The 20,789-nt window shown below is 36.2% G+C and overlaps 1 protein-coding gene across 5 annotated transcripts in view; it reads left to right on the top strand.

Moving 5' to 3' along the window:
- Nucleotides 1–20,789, top strand: part of ACBD6 (acyl-CoA binding domain containing 6) — a 218,133-nt gene that overhangs the window by 77,203 nt on the left and 120,141 nt on the right. For 2 of the 5 annotated variants that reach the window (XM_032393230.1, XM_032393234.1), the window contains exon 5: nucleotides 9,639–9,744. In XM_032393230.1, the coding sequence (XP_032249121.1) occupies nucleotides 9,639–9,744 (106 nt within the window). Of the gene's footprint in view, nucleotides 1–9,638; nucleotides 9,745–11,832; nucleotides 12,036–16,002; nucleotides 16,135–20,789 lie in introns of those variants that run through there. The other 3 variants (XM_032393232.1, XM_032393233.1, XM_032393231.1) reach the window with 3 other exon arrangements.

Below are 20,789 nucleotides of genomic sequence, written 5' to 3'. Positions count from 1 at the left end.
AAATGTTTTCCTCTGTTAAAATGCTTTACAGACATACTTAAAGGAAGATATTTTAAAAGTGTAGTAAAGATGCTAGAATTGTAAGTCATCTTCTTAACTCTCATTTAATTATTATCAGCTGTTCTCTCAATACTGAAAGCAAGCAATTTTGGTTCATTTCATTGCCTTTCAATTTATGAGAATTTTGCTGATTGCATTGTATATGGTAATAAATGCTTGGTGTTTGTCGAAGTTGGAATTCTGTGTGAAAAAGGCATTATAACATTAATTACATGGTTTTATTTATAAATTTTACCCAATATAAAATGTTATGTAAGTATTTTACCAGTATTTTATGTAAAGTATGTCGTTCCTGGGTCTCTTATGTCACATTGGTCTACGCTCTCTCTCCCCCTCATTCCTAATATATTGGAAATTCTGTTTCTTCATGTTCCAAAATAATCCAAATTCATCTAGTTTTCATTGTCACCACTATCATGCCTTTGGCAACACTGTCACTGCTCTTAAACAGTCATCATCTCTTGGCCAGGACAGTACAGAATGGATTTCTTCTTCCTTTGCTGTTTCCTCCGGATTTATAACTCGTATCATCATATCACTCTCCTGCTTAAAGCTCTTTAATGGTTTCTCATAGCACTTAGGATAAAATCTAAAATTCCTTAGCATGTCTCACAGGGCCCCTCATCATCTTATCTAATGCCATTTTCCCCTCACCCCCCCCCCTTTATTGACGCCGTTCCATCCACATTGGCTTATTTTTATTTCCTTAGAGGTCTAATTAATAGTTGTTAGATGAATTAATTGATAATGTTATATAAGGGTATATGAGAAAGGACCCAGCATACAACATATGTTGAAATCTTAAGGTAATAATACCAACTAACATTTATTGACCATTAATTATATGCTAGTTACCATACTGCATGTGTTATATATATTATTTCATTTAATCTTCAGAATGATCCTATGAGATGTAGGTATTAATATCCCTATTTTACAGATGAGGAAACTGAGACTCAGAGAGGTGAGGTTACTTGCCCAGGGTCACATGATTAGTACTCTGCTGTTGCTATACTATACTGCTCCTGAGATGGTTGAGGAATCCTTGTGTTCTGCAACTAGTGAAAGTAATTTCGATAGTTGTTATTACATGAACATAATGCATATTTTCCATTTAAACTTTTAAATCCCTTTTCTTCCATTTAGTGCTTTTTAAAATTTGCTTTACTGGTAAAATTAGAAACTATAGTCTTTCATTTATCAGTATACTGATGGTGATGCTTCTTTTGGATTAATTGAATTTATTGATTTTAGACTTACCTTAATGTTTGAGAATGTATCTCGGCTCTATAGAGCCTGTTAGCCAAGGGATTCTATAGATTTTTCTGATGTGGCCGCTGGTTTTCCAGGGATTGATCAGAATTGAAATACATTTTTTCGTACAGGTATTTAAAGTATCAGAAATTTTCAGTCAACTATTTTAGAGTTAAGCAGGTTTTAAGAGGTGAAAATGCATTTTTAGTAACTACTGTCTATAAATCATGGCTAGATAACTTTTCCAGAATAACAAGTTATATACAAGAAGTACTTGGGACATTGATCTTTCCTTTGTTATTGCTTCCTTGCAAAAATGTGAGAAAAATACATTAACAGCATATTAACAACATAAATAAGATAAGAAATAAAACTTTTTATTTGAGGCTTTTAAGAATTTTCTAGGGGTGCCTGGGTGGCCCAGTCGGTTGAGTGTCTGCCTTCGGCTCAGGTCATGATCTCAGGGTCCTGGGATTGAGCCCCGCATCAGGCTCCCTGCTCAGTGGGGAGTCGGCTTCTCCCTTTGCCCCTCCACTCCCCACTCATTTTTCTGTCAAATGAGTAAAATCTTAAAAATAAATAAATAAATAAATAAATTTTCTAGACATAGAATTAAGTATGCTGTATATATAACCCAGCCGAAAATAGTTACAATTTGGTGGAGAAGACATTGCCATTACTGCATAACAGGAAGAGGGAAAACTAACTGGTTGAAACCAGTTGCAGATATAGTAGCACTCTGAGTGGGAGGATTATGATTCAATGTATATAAATTCTTTCAGTCATTCAGCTGTCCATTTGGCACTGTGTATTTTGAACCTACTTTATTTCTTCATTGACTCTAAAACACCCCTGGTTTTAGAATACCGTTATTTAAATACCATTAAGAAAAAAATGCTGCTGGGCGCCTGGGTGGCTCAGTTGGTTAAGCGACTGCCTTCAGCTCAGGTCATGATCCTGGAGTCCCGGGATCGAGTTCCGCATCGGGCTCCCTGCTTGGCAGGGAGTCTGCTTCTCCCTCTGACCTTCCCCCCTCTCATGCTCTCTGTCTCTCATTCTCTCTCTCTCTCAAATAAATAAATAAAATCTTTAAAAAAAAAAAAGAAAAAAAAATGCTGCTAATTAATTGTAAGGTGTTACAGATTATAAGATTCATCAGAAATGTTAAAATATGAAAAAAATTGTGTTTTAGAATCAAGGAAATATGGTAACTTAATGAACAATTTCTAAAGGTCTTTTTTGCCATTTAGGATTTCAGGAATTATTTTAAGAACAACACTACAAACAGCTTAAGTGCCTTGATCTGAATGCTAGGCTTCTTGAGCATAGTTACTGCCCCAGCATTGTTTGCCTTCTCAAGGGCATATGACCAAGGTATCTCAGAAAAGAGGTACTATTTACAAGATTTTACCTGGGAGGATCATAGTATACATTATCATTTATGGTCTTTGTAAGATTGAGATTCGAAAACAGTGTTTTACAAGGTGAAATTTAATATACAAAATTTTAATTAGATATTAATTAAAAGTGGGGATTTTTGATGTGCTAGGTATGACAGCTCTATTTAATTCTTCAGTTAGGAGCTGACTTTACCTATTTCCTTCTCCCAAATAAGCTTTACACCAGCTTTGCCAAAAACCTTTGAGTAAGAACAAATTTTTCCTGTTCAGGAGAAAGGCAACTGTAAGCAAAATTAAAATATGCTTATATAATTTTTTTTTATATTTGTAAGTTAAAACATGCTTTTTTTTAAAATACAGAGTATCTTAATTTCTATGTAGACATTTTATCTCAGCTCCCAAAGTATTGATAGTTTAGTCATATCAAAGGTTATATATAGATACATATAAAATAAAGATTATACATTTACATGTAAAATATACATAAAAGTTGTATAAAAAAGAATCAGCATTAGACTTTGGGCTTTGTATTTGTCATACAATGATAGAATGTTGGTAATCTAGTCAAAATGAGATCAGTGACATGACATCATTATTTCCTTACATTGTATTTGGACAGAATAACGAGTCTTTACCTTTCAGATTGACAACTTTTTTTTTAAGATTTATTTATTTATTTTAGAGAGGGAGAGAGAGAGCTTGGGAGGGAGAGGCAGAGGAAGAGGGAGAGAATCTTAAGCAGACTCCACACCGAGTGTAGAGCCTGACGTGGGGCTCGATCTCACGGCCCTGAGATCATGACCTGAGCCAAAACCAAGAGTTGGATGCATAACTGACTGCTCCACCCGGGCGCCCCCCAGATTAACAACTTCTGACCATACATTTGTCAAATAAATTAGGAACTTAAATTCCTGCAAAGAAGTAGTATTCAGCAACAGTACCCCTGAATTTTGTAAGACAGCCAACAGGCTTTCATTTTAGAAAGACTGGCTCCTAAAGAGCTTCACAGTGTCTTTTCTGTGAATTTATGTTCATTCTTCAATCTCAAAGATCTAGAAAAAGATACATACTCCAGGGACAGAGTAGCAATAATAAAACTCATTTGAAACTGAGGTGTAAACTAAAATACCAAAGGCTGTATCTTTGTAGTGAGACAAGTGCTTAGGTACCCTGCATACCCTCGGTCTGAGTATTGAGGAACCCAGACAGATTAATAGTTAGATGACTATTTGTGAATATGTGAATAGAAGGTGAACCATTTTCTGAGAGTTGCTTTAGCCAAGGTCCTAATTGAGGCCTCTTGAACAAACTGTCTCCCAGTAGAGAGATACCTCAGAATGCTTTTTTTTTTGTCTCAAATTAATTGTTTCTTTTGGTCACAGTTCATAATTGGCCTCACTGACTTTTCCCCCTACTATGGCTCATTGCGAATCATACCTCCTACTTGAGGATAGTTGCCTTTTCAGAGTTTTCTGTTTGTTTTAGATATGCTGAGGTTAGTGTCTGAATCAAGTAGCTCTTTGGATCTGTATCTGGTATCTCTCTGATTTATTTCCCAACACCCTACCATAGCTAGGTCCCTTGAGCACTTCTTTTTGTTGATGCTTTTCCTTTTCTTTCTATTCTTTGGAATATTCTTCTTTCTATTCTTCAGTAACCCAGCTGGGTGGTCAATTCATTCTTCAAAGCTAGCCTATAATGTCAGCTCTTCTGTAGTGCTTTTATTTGACCATCCTTAGTTGATTAGCCCACTCCTTATTTTGGGCCTCTACTTTATAGAATATTGGGCTAGTTTGACACTCAAAGCAACTTTTTGCTATTGCACTCCCTAAGAGAATTTTGGAAGACTATGTTCTCCTTTAGAATCTTATGATAACATCTAAAATTCTTATTTAAAAGTTTAAGTATATTACAAAGAGCATAATTTCTGGTATTTTATAAATAATGATATTTTAAATCTTTTAGATGAATCTAAATACTCTCAATGATAATCCATTTTTTAAAATACATGAATATACTACCATTGAGAGAAACTGGGAAAATGGTACACAAGATCTCTCTGTATTATTTCTTATAGTTGCATGTGAATCTTTAGTTGTCTCAAAATAAAAAGTTTAACTAAAATAAAATCCTGATCTTGGGGCGCCTGGGTGGCTCAGTCGTTAAGTGTCTGCCTTCGGCTCAGGTCATGATCCCAGGGTCCTGGGATCGAGCCCCGCATCGGGCTCCCTGCTCCTCGGGGAAGCCTGCTTCTCCCTCTCCTACTCCCCCTGCTTGTGTTCCCTCTCTCGCTGTGTCTCTGTCTGTCAAATAAATAAATAAAATCTTTAAAAAAAAATAAATAAATAAAATCCTGATCTTGATTTAAAAATACATGAACAAGGGGTTCCTGGATGGTGTAGTTGGTTAAGCATCCGACTCTTGGTTTCTGCTCAAGTTGTGATCCCAGGGTCATGAGATTGAACCCCTTGTCGGGCTCCACGCCCAGCGCGAAGTCTGCTTGAGTTTCTCTCTCCCTCTGCCCCTCCCCCACTCACAGTCTCTCTCTAAATAAATAAATCTTAAAAAAAAATACATGAACAAGGTCTTTAACAGAAATTTTACGTCATTCCTTTTTCTCCTTTTATTCTACTTCTCCCACACAATTTTATTTTAAAGTAATATATTTTGTGTAATCTTATACAATCATAATTCTCTGTAACGAAAATATATATGTAAGTTGGACTTCTTTAAATTTAATTTTCTATAACCCAAAAACTTTATGCATTAAATCTTTTCCCATTTGAGTTATCATTGTTATTGTTTCTACACAGCTGATCAACATACATCATAAATATTAAGTAATTATTAAACATAAGTAAAATTTAATTGAAAATGTATCTTAATGAGATGAATGAGGCTTTTAGAAATAGTTTAACAGATGAATATTTTTTTTTATTAAAATGAGACAGAGTAGAGTATCAAGTCTGTTTTGTGTTTTATTTCAGCTCTTCCATCCTCTAACCTTAGCTATAGAATGTTTCCCAACACCAGTTTTTAACGAGAATTGTCCCTTTGTTTGGTACCAAGGAAAGTTTTATATCTTGGGATAGTCAACCTAAGATTGATTTTTTTTTTCCCCCAAACCTTTCCTAGTATATTAGTTACAGAGCATTTCTAAGCAAAAGAGTAACAGGTTTAATTAATAGTCATTTGCTAAGTCTTAGCAAAGTCTTTTTTTTTTTTATATTTCCTAGAAGTATAGCATAATAAGGAGAGAGGCATATGCCTTTCTGATATAACCTAGGAGGGGAGTGATCAGAACAGAGGAAAATTTGAAAAGGACCATGGTGATGAGATAGTTACCACAGGAGTCTCTCCAGGTAGATCAGTTAAGGGGAAAAAATGCATTTATTTACAAGTTGAGCTGAAAATTGATTCACTTAAAATTTTAATTTTTTTTCTAACTCAAGTTTTTCATACCTGCATATCCCTTTAAAGGTCTTTGTGTACCTCCACAGAGCACAAAGGTACACATTTCTTAGTTTGAGGAATTATATGTGTTTATATTTGTGTAAGTATTGGCTTACTCTATTTTGTATTTTCCTTCATTCAGTAAAGAATTTTTTCATTGTCTATTTACTGGCATACTATTTTTTTTCTGATTGAGAGTTTAATATATAAATTGAAATATTTATTGAATGTATCTCTCTGAGCTAGTCCCATAAAAGCGTTTTTTTAATTCTACAAAAGAGGTGAAATAGTAGCTAATGGACTCTAGGTGGCTTGCTGTGAAGCTTGTTTGAAATACTCTTTTGATAGGAAAATACAATCTTCATTGAAAGTGGTACAGATAACATTTTTAGGAGTATGCAAGGATCTGTTCTTCCTGTGGTTGATGAATGACAGCCATACTTAAACACCACTCCTCTCTTCCATAAGGGTGTGTCCTCATATTTCAAAAGAATTTCAAAGAAAACCAGTGGGTTTTTTTCCCCCTTCAGATATACAATTGTATTTTCTGTCAATTTCAGAAAATTTGGAGTAGAGAGATAGACTTTCTGTCTTTTGCTAGGGATAATGTGGGATATCTTTGAAGATAGTATCTTGGCCATAACTCTTGCTTATCCATAGAGAATGGATATGGTAATTTTATCACTCAAATTCAGCAAAGAGAGGGAGAGAGATAACTGGCTAAAAATTGTAAGAGAAAGGAAGATAAAGTGAGAAGATGTGAAAGAGCGCTAACATTTGTTTAAGCTCTACTGTATTTGGTAATGGTTGAATTCATTTGCACGTTTTATTTAAGGTAAGTATGGTTATAGAGGGAAAGATTTCCTACAGAATGCTGTATTAACAGGGGAATGTAGACAGGAAAAGAGAATTAGATTTATAAATTGTACATAATCTTGTTGGAGGCAAGAGATGTGGAAAGATGTTGCTCCAGATGTTTCTCCATTTTGGACACTAGGTGGTGACATTGTATAAAGACAGCTTGGTTGCTGGCAGTACTAGAGTCAGTCTTGGAGTGGGGATGACTTAGCAGCTAAACCTAAGAGTATCACTTATTTTTCTTTTTTGTCTTAGTCACTTAGCTTTGTGGCACATTTGTGGTGATTTTACTGAATTTCTTTTTTATATTTAATTTACATTGTATATTGTACCCATAAGTAGCATTTTGTAAGTCCTCTATGTGCCTGACGTATTTAATGGTGATAAACAACAGATGATGAACTGGTATTCAGATGAAAAAAATGCTCCTGCCCTCCAAAATATTCATATGCCCAAATAAAAATAATTTATATAAGTGATGCATAATACACATTGAAAATATGAAATATATTAAATAAAAATTTAAGTAAGTTTGTACTGTATTTACTCTCTCACTGGTTAAGGCCTAAGTATATATACACATTTGGGATTCAGGAAGAAAGACCTCATAGATTGAGAAGGGTCCTCCCCATCTATGAATAACCCTTACGCATTACTGGGTACGGGTAACCTGTATCCAAAGGATCCTCTTTACCTTCCTTTCTGTGCCCCACCACCAATTCTCCATTGATTTCAAGTTCAAAACAACTGGGGAATAGTGCATTTTTTGTTATGATTCAAAATGATACAGTCCTTTCTCTTGCAGTTAGAGTTGCTGCCTCTTAAATTAGAGGGGCCTTTCTTACTGGATTGGATGAAAATAAAGGGTCCCTATTATTCCCAAGTCAGAATTTTTAATACACTTTCACAGAAACAGTGTTTTTTGTGAGTTAGGTATAGCTAAAGTGGTATTACATACAGACTTAATTTTAAAAGTCATACTTGTCCATTCTCAGACTTCTCTGTTTTCTTTCAGAGTAAGTGATCTGGAAGAGCATTTTCTCCTCAGCAAAATGACCTTTTCACATTCCTTTTAAACCTGTTTCTTCTTGGAAGTCTACCTCATTTTTTCCAGCTGAACTCTGTACTCTTATAGGCCTTTTTAAAGATCCATCTTTACTTTATGTTAATCATATATATTTTTTTCTCATCCCAACTGTACTGTACATGTATTGAACATAAAGTTTCTTGTTTATCCTTACGTCATCAACAGAATCTTGCCCAGTGTCTTGCATGTGTAGGTGCTCAATTAAATACACCACACGCATAAGGAAAGCTTAGATGGTTAATGCCAAAGTGGGGTGTTTTAAGTTAATTACCTCTGAGTGAAAATAGCTTTTTATAAGGTATAAGGTATTTAAATTGGCTTTTAAGATAGAAGGACTCCTAAGGCCAGTAGCTTTCATTTCTGATGAATGGAAGCTATGGCCCTGCAGGTTATAAAACATACTAGTATGATTTTTGGAACTCAAATTGCATTCTTTTATGCCTGTCCAGAAGAGTAGTCCACATATAGAACAGTTTCTTTGATAGTATTCCAAATTACTGATCTTTTTGGGAATTACTGGTTTTTTTGAGACTCTTCATTGAAGCTCCCATACTCCCACATACACGCAACACACTCAGAAAAATGCACACACATTTACACAATTCTGTATACTATTTTTGAGAACTCACAGACCTCATGTTAAGAACTTCTGCATTAGATTCTAGAATAGACTAGCTGACTAGTCGAGATGTGGCTTGATATGATAGAAAAATGTACTATATACAAAATCAGTTGATCTGAGTGAGTTCTAGCTCTTGTTCTACCTGTGATAAATGTGATGCCATTTGGCAAGTCATATAATCTCTCTTTACCTGTTTCTTTGTGAAGTTGTTGGAAAAGCGTGAATGAATGTAGTCCACCAATATACTTAGAATAGTGCTGGGTATAATATGCTTCCCAGTTTTTGTTCCTGGTCTTTGTTTCTAATATTTCGTGAAAGATTTCTGAATTTTGTGATGCTCTGTCTTTCCCTTAAGAAAATTGCTTTCTGTTTTTAAGAAAATTACATTAGTATATATGTGTATGTATGTATATATGTGTGTACACACACACACACACACACACAATTTTAAACTTGGGTAGCAATCAACTTACTATGTTATCCTGTAAGACAAGTAGTAAGCTGTGCCCTGATCTTTTGAAACCTCTGTATAGACAATAGCAAATAACCTCGTTATTGCAGTGCTGCTATTGAAAATTGAGTCAGGACATCTGTGCCTGTCAGTGTGTAAAAGGAACTGGGGAGGGGAAGAGGGCTGAGAAAATCTACTCAAGGTGTTATATCAGTGTACCAGGGAAACTTGTTAAAGCAGATGAAGCTTTTCCCTATTATAGTTGCTAAGAACTTTAGTCTTTAGAGATTGGATATATTATGTCTTATGGAAAATCCATTATTGTTCATGTAAAATTCTTTATGAAAACAAATTCCATTGATGTTTGTTAGCAGTAAACAGGTTGTGTTAAAAATATGTAACTTTTATGTATTACCTAGTAAGACAAACACTTTTTATTTTTACTCTAATTAGGGAAGAAGACAAAAACATATTTGATTACTGCAGGGAAAACAACATTGACCACGTAACCAAAGTCATCAAATCGAAAAATGTGGATGTGAATATGAAAGATGAAGAGGTATGGAAAACATGCCTTGTTAATTATTTTCTTATGCTTTGTTATTCTGCCCCAGTGCTTTTTTTCAAAATGGCCTATGAACTACAGCTCAAAGTATAGTATGGTTAAGATTGTATCAGAATATCTATATGAGATAGTGTTACCCAGTTAAGATACTTTCTATGTATGTATCCATCCATCTGTTTATGTTGTGTAAATTACTAGCTGAAACTTGCTGCAGTGGAATAACTTCTGTTTCTTCACAATAAAGGGAGAGACTGTTAACCTAATAAGTGAAATCTATAGGTAATATAAAAATATTTATAAATAGTTTTAGTGTCTTCTTTCATTATATTTTAAACAGGTATATTGTCCTTTGCTCAGTAAATATATTTCTAGAAAACAATGTGTCAGAATTTTGATAAATCCATTCTTTTTCTTTTTTTTAAGAGAGGAAAAGAGAGAGATAGGGTGGGGGTGGGAGGGGCAGAGGGGGAGACTCTCAAGCAAGCTCCACACCCAGCACGGAGCCTGATGTGGGGCTAGATCTCACAACCCTGAGATCATGACCTGAGCTGAAATTAAGAGTCGTCCCAACTGAGCCACCCGGGCACCCTGGTAAATCCATTCATTTAAATGTGGGCCTGCTACATAAAGGGATTCTATACTAAATTATTTTGTAAAATATATTACTTTTTATTTTATTTGTTTTGTGAATAAAACTGTTCACATTTTGAGCTTAAACTGTCCGTGAATTATAGTTGTTAAATAGGGAGCAAAATTTACTAATTTAGTTTTACTCATTTTACTCATTCTTTGATAATGCAGTGAAAGATGATCAAAATGACTGAAAGGTGGCAATTGTTAGGAAGAAGACATGCAGTGATCATAGATAATGTGTGGAGTAGATAAGTAATCAATGTACATATTGATAGCTCTTTATACAGGTTAACCCTTAATATTATCTGATTGTTAGGCAGTGTCCTTCCTGTAATACATTGTCAATGACATCTGGAAAGACTATAATTCTGTAGTATAGGGGGACCAGTAATAGTGTTTGTTCTCCCCTAAGTAATGAAACAAACAGCTAAGAAAGATGTAGCTAGAGAATAGTAGAAGCCAGATTGGGAAATAATAAAACCAGGTCTTTTGATCCAACTAGGGTGTTTTTTTGCCTTTCAGGATTAGAATACATTTCCCCCCCCACCCCCAGTAGATCAGGTGTTACTGCTTCCCTTGATTTTATTGTTGTTTTTTATTTTTGTACTTGGGAGTTAAGATTTTTATAAAATTAATACATGTAGGTAGTTCAACAAAAATCAGTACTATAAGTCTTCTAACAAAAAAGTATTCCCTTACCTGTACCCTTCTTATATTGATTCTAGCTCCCTTGAGGCAAAAACTTTCAGTTCTTCTCGTTGTTTCTTTTGCGATTTACCTGCATATTTCTTTTTTTTTTTAGATTTTATTTATTTGACAGAGAACACAGCGAGAGAGAGGGAACACAAGCAGGGGGAGTGGGAGAGGGAGAAGCAGGCTTCCCGCCGAGCAGGGAGCCCCATGCGGGGCTGGATCCCAGGCCCCTGGGATCATGACCTGAGCTGAGGGCAGACGCTTAATGACTGAGCCACCCAGGCACCCCCTACCTGCATATTTCTAAATAACATACATGTATCTCTTGATTTTTCAACTTTAGCCATTATTGATTTTCTTTTCTGCTGTATTAGGATTTAGCTGTTTTACTCATATTCCCCTCTCCTCTTCCCACCCTCCTAACAGTTATGTCACAACATTTAGTTTCATTTTCTGATTGAATCTCTACAGAATCAATGTTAAAATATTATTATTATCTTATAATTAATTATAATATAGGTGTAAAGTAATTATATTATTATTTCTATGTAAATTATACTCATTGCTGAGCTTTAGGTGGTACTGGGTGTACTAGTCAGCTTTTGCTGTTAGCCACATTTCAGTGGTTAATAACTACGTTTATTTCTTGCTCATATTTCAAAAGGGTTTTGGATCAGTCAGGCTCTGCTATGTTAGCTAGCCTTGTTTGGGCGCAGTTCATCTCAATTTCATGTATCTTCTCATTTTCATTCTGAGGTCCAGTCTCAATGGATAGACACTGTCTGGGGCAGAACTAACGGCAGACTGAATCAGACCCCACAAATACATTTAAAGCTTTTGCTTAGATGTAGCATGTGTCACATCTACTCACATTCCTTCGGCCAAAACAAGTCACGAGGCCAAACTCCCAAGTCTGGATGGTAGGAAACCTCTTCTGACAACAGGGAAGCAATGCACAGGTGGGAAGGAAATGAATAATTATGTAATTATGAATAATATAATCTACATGCCGTGGTACAACATTCTGTTTTTCTGAAGGCTAATCCTTGCTTTTTTTTGTTTTTATGTTATATCTTCTATGTTTCTATCATTAATTCTTTCCTCAAATTGCCCAACAGCAGTCTTCTCTGTGCAGTCACACACATCAGGTAATCAATCCCGTACTGTTTTAGTGATGTCCCTTCTGGAGCTCTCCTTTCTTTTTCTCTAGTCTCAACTGGGTGCTCTCTGGGCCTGTTGTATAGATGTCATCCTGGGATTACGCTTTACCACTGTCTTGGGAATTCCCTTCCCTTCCCTCCCTGTTTTCTGGATCCCAGGTCTTTTATTATTTATTTCCTTGTTTAGATGAAGTGTCTCCTCCAGTAGCTTCCTTTTTTATTTATTTCCCAGTTTTGATGGAACATTTCCTCTAGTAGCTTCCTGAGAAAGGTAAATGTTTTGAGATCTTCTGTGTTGAAAATGTTTCAATTAGAGTTTTGGGCATATTCCGTATGCTCAATAAATATTTGACGAACTAATGAATGATTAAATGAATAAGTAGGAGCAGTATATTATAGGGGTGCCTGGGTGGCACAGTTGGTTGAGTGTCTGACTCTTGGTTTCAGCTCAGGTCGTGATCTTGGGGTCATGAGATCGAGCCCCATGTTGGGCTCCATGCTTAGTACAGAGTCTGCTTGAGATTCTCTCTCCCTCTCCCTGCTCCTCCCTGCTCCTCCCTGCTCCTCTCTGCTCCTCTCTCTCTCCCTCTCCCTGCGTGCCCTCTCTTCCTCTCACTCTCCGATATAAATAAATAAAGCTTTAAAAAGAAAAAGAGAAGCAGTATATTATAATTGTGGTGAGCTAGACTACATAGGTTCAAATCTTAGCACTGTCACTTCCTAGCTATATGACCTTTGTCAAGTTTATTCTGTCTCAGTTTTCTTATGTATAAAATGGAGATTATCATAGTACCTGTGTCAGCATTGTTTTGAGGATTAAATCAGTTAATATATATAAAGCACTTAAATGATACCTGATGCACACATAAATTTTAGCTATCTTGATTATTTTTAATGAATAATGTGAATGAAAAGTAATAATATAATGAAGAAATGAATGAAGATCACTTAACTTTTTTTTTTAAGATTTCACTCATCTATTTATTTTAGAGAAAGAGAGAGAGAGTACGTGTGTGTGCAGGGGGACGGGCAGTGGGGGAGGGACAGGGATAGGCAAACTCCTCACTGGGAGCCCAGTGTGGGGCTCAATCCCACAACCCCAAGATCGTGACCCCAGCTGAAACCAAGAGGTCAGATACCCAACTGATTAAGCTACCCAGGTGCCTCGACTCTATTTTTTTAAAGGCTTAATTTTTTTTAGAGAAGTTTTAGGTTTACAATAAAATGGAGAGGAAGGTGCAGAGACTTCCCATATACTCACTGCCCCCTGCATGTGTATAGCCAACCCCATTATTAACATCACTCACCAGAATTGGACATTTTTTACCAAGGATGAACCTACATTGATACATCATAATCACCCAAAGTCCATAGTTTACGTTAGGGTTGACTCTGGGTGTGGGTTTGGACAAATGTATAATGATATCTATCCATCATTTTAATATCATACAGAATATTTTCACTGCCCTTACAATTCTATGTGCTCTGCCTAGTTATACTCCCTGCTCTGCTCCAACCATTGATCTTTTTATTATCTTTTTATTAGCATGGTATATTTTCCCCCAAACATTTACTTTTACTCTATATGTGTCATTATATTTAAAGTGGGTTTCTTATAGACACAGTATAGTGGGGTCACGTTTTTGATCCACTGAGACAATCTGTCTTTTAACTGGTGTATTTAGACCATTGACATTCAAAGTAATTATTGATATAGTTGGATTAGTATCTATCATTTTTGTTTACTGTTTTCTATTACACTCTATTTGTTCCTATTTTTATCTTCTCTTTTTCCACTTTTTGTGGTTTTAATTGAGGATTTATTTTTTTTTTTTTAAAGATTTTATTTATTTATTTGAGAGAGAGAGAATGAGAGAGAGCACATGAGAGGGGGGAGGGTCAGAGGGAGAAGCAGACTCCTGCTGAGCAGGGAGCCCGATGCGGGACTCGATCCCAGGACTCTAGGATCATGACCTGAGCCGAAGGCAGTCGCTTAACCAACTGAGCCACCCAGGCGCCCTTAATTGAGGATTTAATATAATTCCATTTTCTCTCCTTTCTTAGCTTATCAGTTAGGCCTCTTTTTTTTTTTTTTTAACCTTCTTTTAGTGGTTACTCTGGAGTTTGCAATATACATTTACAACTAATCCAGGTCTATTATCATGATAACATGATACCATTTCATGAATAGTGTATCTTATAATAAGATAATAATAAGAAAATAATCTTCATTTATCCCTCCAGTCCCTTGTATCATTGCTGTCACTCATTTCACTTACATGTAAGCATACATAAGCATATATATGTGTATGTATAAGCATACATAATTGAGCACAATGTTGCTGGTATTTTGAACAAACTGTTATCTGTTTGATCAATGAAAAATAAGAAAAAAGTTTTTATTTTTCCCTCACTTATTCCTTCTTCTCTGTTCTTCTTTTCTTTATGTAGATCCAAGTTTCTGACCTGTATTATTTTCCTTCTCTCTAAAGAACTTCTTTTAACATTTTTTGCAAGGTCTACTGGCAACAAATGCCCTCAATTTTTGTTTGTCTGGGAAAGTCTTTATTTCTCCTTTGTTTTTGAAGAATTTCTCAGGGTACATAATTGTAGGTTGGTGTTTTTTCAAAACTACTCTTGCATGGTTTCATTCTTTTTTTTTTTAAGATCTTATTTATTTACAGTGCAAGTGTGGGGGAGGGGTAGAGGGAGAGGGAGACTGTCAGCAGACGCCACACTGAGCGCATGGAGCCCTACAGAGGGCTCGTTCTCACCACCCTGAGATCATGACCTGAGCTGAAATCAAGAGTCGGACACTTAACTGACTGAGCCACCCAGGCGCCCCTCTTGGCACGGTTTCTGAGGAGAAGTCAGATGTAATTCTTATCTTTGTTCCTCTATAAGTAAGGCATTTTTTTCTCCAGCTTCTTTCAAGATTTTTCTTTGTCTTTGATTTTCTGTAGTTTGAAAACAATATGCCTAGGTGTAGTGTGTGTGTGTTTTGGTGTTTATCTTGCTTGGTGTTTTCTGAGCTTCCTGAATCTGTGGCTTCATGTATAGCATTAATTGGGGGGAAATCCAGTCATTGTTTCACATACTTCTTCTGTACCTTCTGTTTCTTCTGTTTCTGGTGTCCCCATTATGCATATGTCACACCTTTTGTTTTCCCACAGTTCTTGGATATGCTATTCTGGTTTTTTTCAGTCTTTATTCTCTTTGATTTTCAGTTTTCATGGATTCTATTAGGTATATCCTCTAGCTCAAAGATTATTTCCTTAGTCATATCCAGGCCACTAATAAGCCCATCAAAGGCATTATTTGTTTCTACTACAGGTTTTTTTTTTTTTTTTTTAATCTCTAGCATTTCTTTTTGCTTTTCCTTAGAATTTCTATGTCTTTGCTTACATGGTCCATCTGTTGTTGCACACTGTCGATTTTATCTCTTAGAGCCTTTGGCATATTAATCATAGTTGTTATAAATTCTTGGCCTGATGATGGCAATATCCTTGCCATATTTGGGTCTGATAATTGCTCTGTCTCTTCAGATTGTGTTTTTTACCCTTTGGTATGCCTTGTAATTTTTACTAGTAGCTACACATCATATACTGGGTAAAAGGAACTGCTATGAATAGTTCTTTAGTAATGTGGTGGTGAGGTGTGGAAGAGGCAAAGGGCTGTATAGTCCTATGATTAGGTCTCAGTCTCAGTCTATGCCTCTGGTCTGTGAATCTCACAAGTGGTTCTGTCTTTTTTCCTCCCTGTTTAGGTGGAACAGGATGGCTAGAGTGGGCTGCAGTTGGGTATTTCCCTTACCCCAGGTCAGTTGGCTCTGATAATACCCTAGCAGGTTAGGCACTGGTTAACTAGCTTTCCTCAAAGGCAGGCCTTACTAAGAACAGAGTGCTCTCGGGGCGCCTGGGTGGCTCAGTCGTTAGGCGTCTGCCTTCAGCTCAGGTCATGATCCCAGGGTCCTGGGATCGAGCCCCCATCGGGCTCCCTGCTCAGTGGGGAGTCTGCTTCTCCCTCTCCCACTCCCCCTGCTTGTGTTCCCTCTCTCTCTGTATCTCCCTCTGTCAAATGAATAAATAAAATCTTAAAAAAAAAAAAGAACAGAGTGCTCTGATATATTTCAAAACGATTCATTTCCCGCTCCAGAATCAGGAGGGGATTTTTCTCTGATAATTACTTTGGGAACCTGGCCAAACTCCTGGAGGTAAATTTCACAATGTCGGGTAGCCTCCCCACCATGGAGTAGATTCCCCTGGAGTTTTTAACTCTCAGAGTTGTTCACGCTGAGCTTTCAGCGGTTTGTCAGTTTTGTCAGTTGTAGTCTGGTTTTTCTGCCTGGCAGTTCCTGGGGTGGTTTTCACTTATGAAGCTCTGCTTCAGAAAGTTGAGTTCACCTGTCTGCCTCTCTAGTCTTGGGGGCAGTGGTTTGCCCTGTGTCCTCCCCTCTCTCTCTCTCTCTTTTTTTTTTTTTTTCAAAAATTTTATTTATTTGAGAGCGAGAGTGCACAAGCGAGAGAGTGAGTGAGCATGAGTTGGGGGAAGGGGCAGAGGGAGAAGCAGGCTTCTCCCCTTCCCTGCTGAGCAGGGAGCCTGATACAGGACTGGAACCCAGGACCCTGGGATCATGACCTGAGCCGAAGGCAGACGCTTAACCTACTGAGCCACCCAGGCACCCCTGTGACTTCCCCTCTCTTATGAATCCAACAAGAATAGTTGATTTTTCAACCTGTTCAGCATTTTGCTTGTTGTTAGGAAGGAGTGACAACTTCCAATCTCCTTATATATGGAATTGGAAACTGGAAGTCCACTTAACTTTTCAAGGTCACTTTTTCCCTGGAACGTATTGTACATGTACTAGACGTTCCCTATTAGAATTTTCCATCTTTCAAATAATGATACTTTATATGGTGTGTGTTTTAGTTTACAGAGTACTTTCACTTATTATCTTCCCAACAACCCTATAAGGTAGATGCTATCCTCATTTTACAGACAGGAACTAATTCAGAGATATACATATCACTATTCAAATACATATAAGTGCTAAGTGGAAATGCAGGTCTGAGAGAGTGTCCTTTTTGCCACTGGATTTAAGAAGGATATGCGATTTCCAGTTGGCCCTGCTAGTGTTATTCTCTGATTTGCAACAATTTCTTTTCTTTATTTTTTTAAATTTTTTTTTAAGATTTTATTTATTAGTTTGACAGAGAGAGACACAGCGAGAGGAGGGAACACAAGCAGGGGAGTGGGAGAGGGAGAAGCAGGCTTCCCGTGGAGCAGGGAGCCTGATGCGGGGCTCGATCCCAGGACCCTGGGATCACGACCTGAGCCGAAGGCAGACGCTAAACGACTGAGCCACCCAGGCACCCCAACAATTTCTTTTATAAAATAGTACTAAAAGGCAAATCTACCACATGACCTTTGCAAAGATCACTGGACAGCATTAATAGGAATAAAACGTCTAGAACACAAATAGCTTACACTAAAACAATTTTTTTTTTTTAAAAGATAAAAGAAACTTGTAAAATGTAGTGCTCTGTCATTCAGTTACTTTGATGTAGTATGGTTTCCCAGGTCTTCCAGTTTGTTACCCATGCAGCTACCTTTACCCCCAGCCTGCCAGAACATTGTGTTTCCAGGAACAGATGAAGTGCTTACACATTCATAGACTGAGACGCCAAGAATTCAGTTGGGTTCTCTCATTGCTCCAAGCAGATTTCTGCCCTCTCAGCCATGACATCTCAGGCTGGGCCTTGAATACTGATGGCAAGCCTTTTATTATTAATCAGGGATTTGTATGAATTAATTTAAGAACATGAGGGAAATGAGAGCTTAAAATTAGAATCAAACTTAACATCCTAAATAAAATAAATGGTATTGCTTCATGACTTTTAAAGCTCTAGCAAATAAAACAACAACTTGGTAAGCCTTGATGATGGACTAAAAGTATGAAATGTCAGAATTAAATTGATAGCTAAATACTCTTAACCCCTTTATAAAAAAAGACATTTCCCTACTATAATAAGTTGGGTGACAATTAAAGTTTTGAAAGGGCATCCAGTTCTTTGTGTCCATCTATCTGATATTTGAGCTTGAGAGATTTCATTACTGATTACCTAGGATTCTTTGGGATGGTATATGACTTTATTTAAAATGTTCATCCAGCAAGTTCAACCCAATTTCAGTCTTGCCTTAGATGACTAAAAGTTACATTTATTGCACTAAAAATTTGCTGTAAGCACATAAAGAAATTTAATTATAGTCATAAAACAAGTCATAGTCGTAGAAATTTAATTTATAGTCATAAATGATATGCTTGCTTTTCCACATATTGAAATAAACACAATCATATATTGCTGGAAATGTATATATTTGGATCTGTAACTATCATGGCACATGAACATATATATAAAATGCTTTTAAATAATTCATATTTCATAATGAAGTTATTATGAATAAGTATAGTTCCTGGTGTATATCTTTTATTTATTCAAGCTGTAATTACTACTAATATAGTAAGGCACGTGTTTCTAATTGGAGAAAATTACATGGTGTTTCCAGCTGATACTGTAAATAGGACATTGTTTTTCACATAACAGAAAAAAGTTTTATAAAAAAAAAAGAAACAAGTTTTGTAGTTATACTTACTATACCATTCTCCATATGTCTGTTGGTTCTTTCAAATGCTTTGAAGGAAGTTACCTTTCTCTCCATCCCTTTCCCTTGCTTTGCTTTAAATTTGTAGCTCATGTCAGAATACAATTTACATGTTTTTGCCTTGAGAAACTGCTGCAAAATCTCGTGAAACTGATGGTGTTAACCTAACAAAAGGTTTAAGAAGCAGAGTCAGTATATTGAGGGTAAATTTATGCTTTTATTTAAGATTTGAGAAAGGAAAAAAAATATAAGTCCTTAAATAACTTTCTACATTTGAGTATATGTTATTTTGATTGTATATTTGATTAAAATAATAATTTGAAGGCATTTGTTCATTCACACTAATAATTGAGAAATGCATTCTAAACTGTCACATTCTCATTTGCATTAGTACGGGCAGCACCATTTCAAAATCAAGCCTAACTTTATATCAGAAGCTCATATTTAATACAAAATCAGAAAGTAGTAAAAGTAGGTTAAATCTTATGAGCTTTGGCAACTTCTCATTTTTTATTGTGGTAAAATACACATAACATAAAATTTACCATTTTAGCCATTTTGCTGTGGTACTAAATACATTCACTTGCACTATCACCACCATCCATCTATAGAATTTTTTCATCTTCCCCAACCAAAAGTCTGTACTCATTAAACACTAACTCCCCATTCCCTTCCCCATCTCCACCCGCCCCTCCAGCAACCGCCATTCTACCTTCTATCTCCATGAATGTAACTACTTTAGGTATCTCATGGAAATAGAATCACAAGTATTTGTCCTTTGTGACTGACTTATTCCACTTAGCATAAAGTCTTCAGGTTCATCTATGTTATTGCATGTGTCAGAATTTCCTTGCTTTTTAAAACTAAATAATATTGCATTGTATGTCTATACCACATTTCATTTATCTGTCTTTGGACATTTGAGTTGCTTTCATATTTTGGCTATTATGAATAATGTTGCTATGAATGTGGGTGTGCAAATTTTTGTTTGATTTTTTCCAACACTTTACTATGAAAAATTTTAAGCATACAGCAAAGTTGAAAGAATTTTACAGTGAACATCTATATCCCTACCACCTAGATTCTACCACTAATATTTTACTGTGCTGGCTTTATCAATATCTATCCATCTTTCTGTCCATCAGTCAATCTTATTTTAGATGCATTTCAGAGTATTTTGCAGACAGCACATTTCCTTCTAAATGCTTCAGCATCATACCACTTACTAGAATTCAGTATTTGTTTTTTCTTTTGAGATAGCATTTACATACAGTGAAATGCACAAATCTTAACTGCACATTCAATTAATATACCTATGTAAGTGAAACTCCTGTCAAGATATAGAACATTACTATCACCCCAGAAAGTTCCATCATGCCCCTTCCCAGCTGGTTCATTCTTCTAATTCCACAAATGTAACCATTGTTCTTATAATTTTTCTACCATAGATTGGTTTTGTAAGTTTTAGAACTTTATGTAAATGGAATCATAATACGTACTTTCTGTGTAAGTTTTCTTCCATTTAGCATTATGTTTTGAGATTCATTCACTTTGTTCTGTAAATCAGTTCTTTATTTTTTCATATTACTGAGTAATATTCCATCATATAAATATATCATTATCCATTGCCTTATGATGGACACCTGGGCTGTTTTCTTTTCTTTTTTCTTTTTAAGATTTTATTTATTTATTTGACACAGAGAGACACAGTGAGAGAGGGAACACAAGCAGGGGGAGTGGGAGAGGGAGAAGCAGGCTCCCCACTGAACAGGGAGCCCGATGCAGGGCTCGATCCCAGGACCCTGGGATCATGACCTGAGCCGAAGGCAGACGCTTAACAACTGAGCCACCCAGGCGCCCCACCTGGGCTGTTTTCCTGGCAACTTATTA

This window comes from Phoca vitulina, unplaced genomic scaffold (assembly GCF_004348235.1).
Source record: "Phoca vitulina isolate PV1807 unplaced genomic scaffold, GSC_HSeal_1.0 scaffold71, whole genome shotgun sequence".
Lineage (NCBI taxonomy): Eukaryota > Metazoa > Chordata > Mammalia > Carnivora > Phocidae > Phoca > Phoca vitulina.
This window is presented reverse-complemented; position numbering and strand designations above follow the sequence as displayed.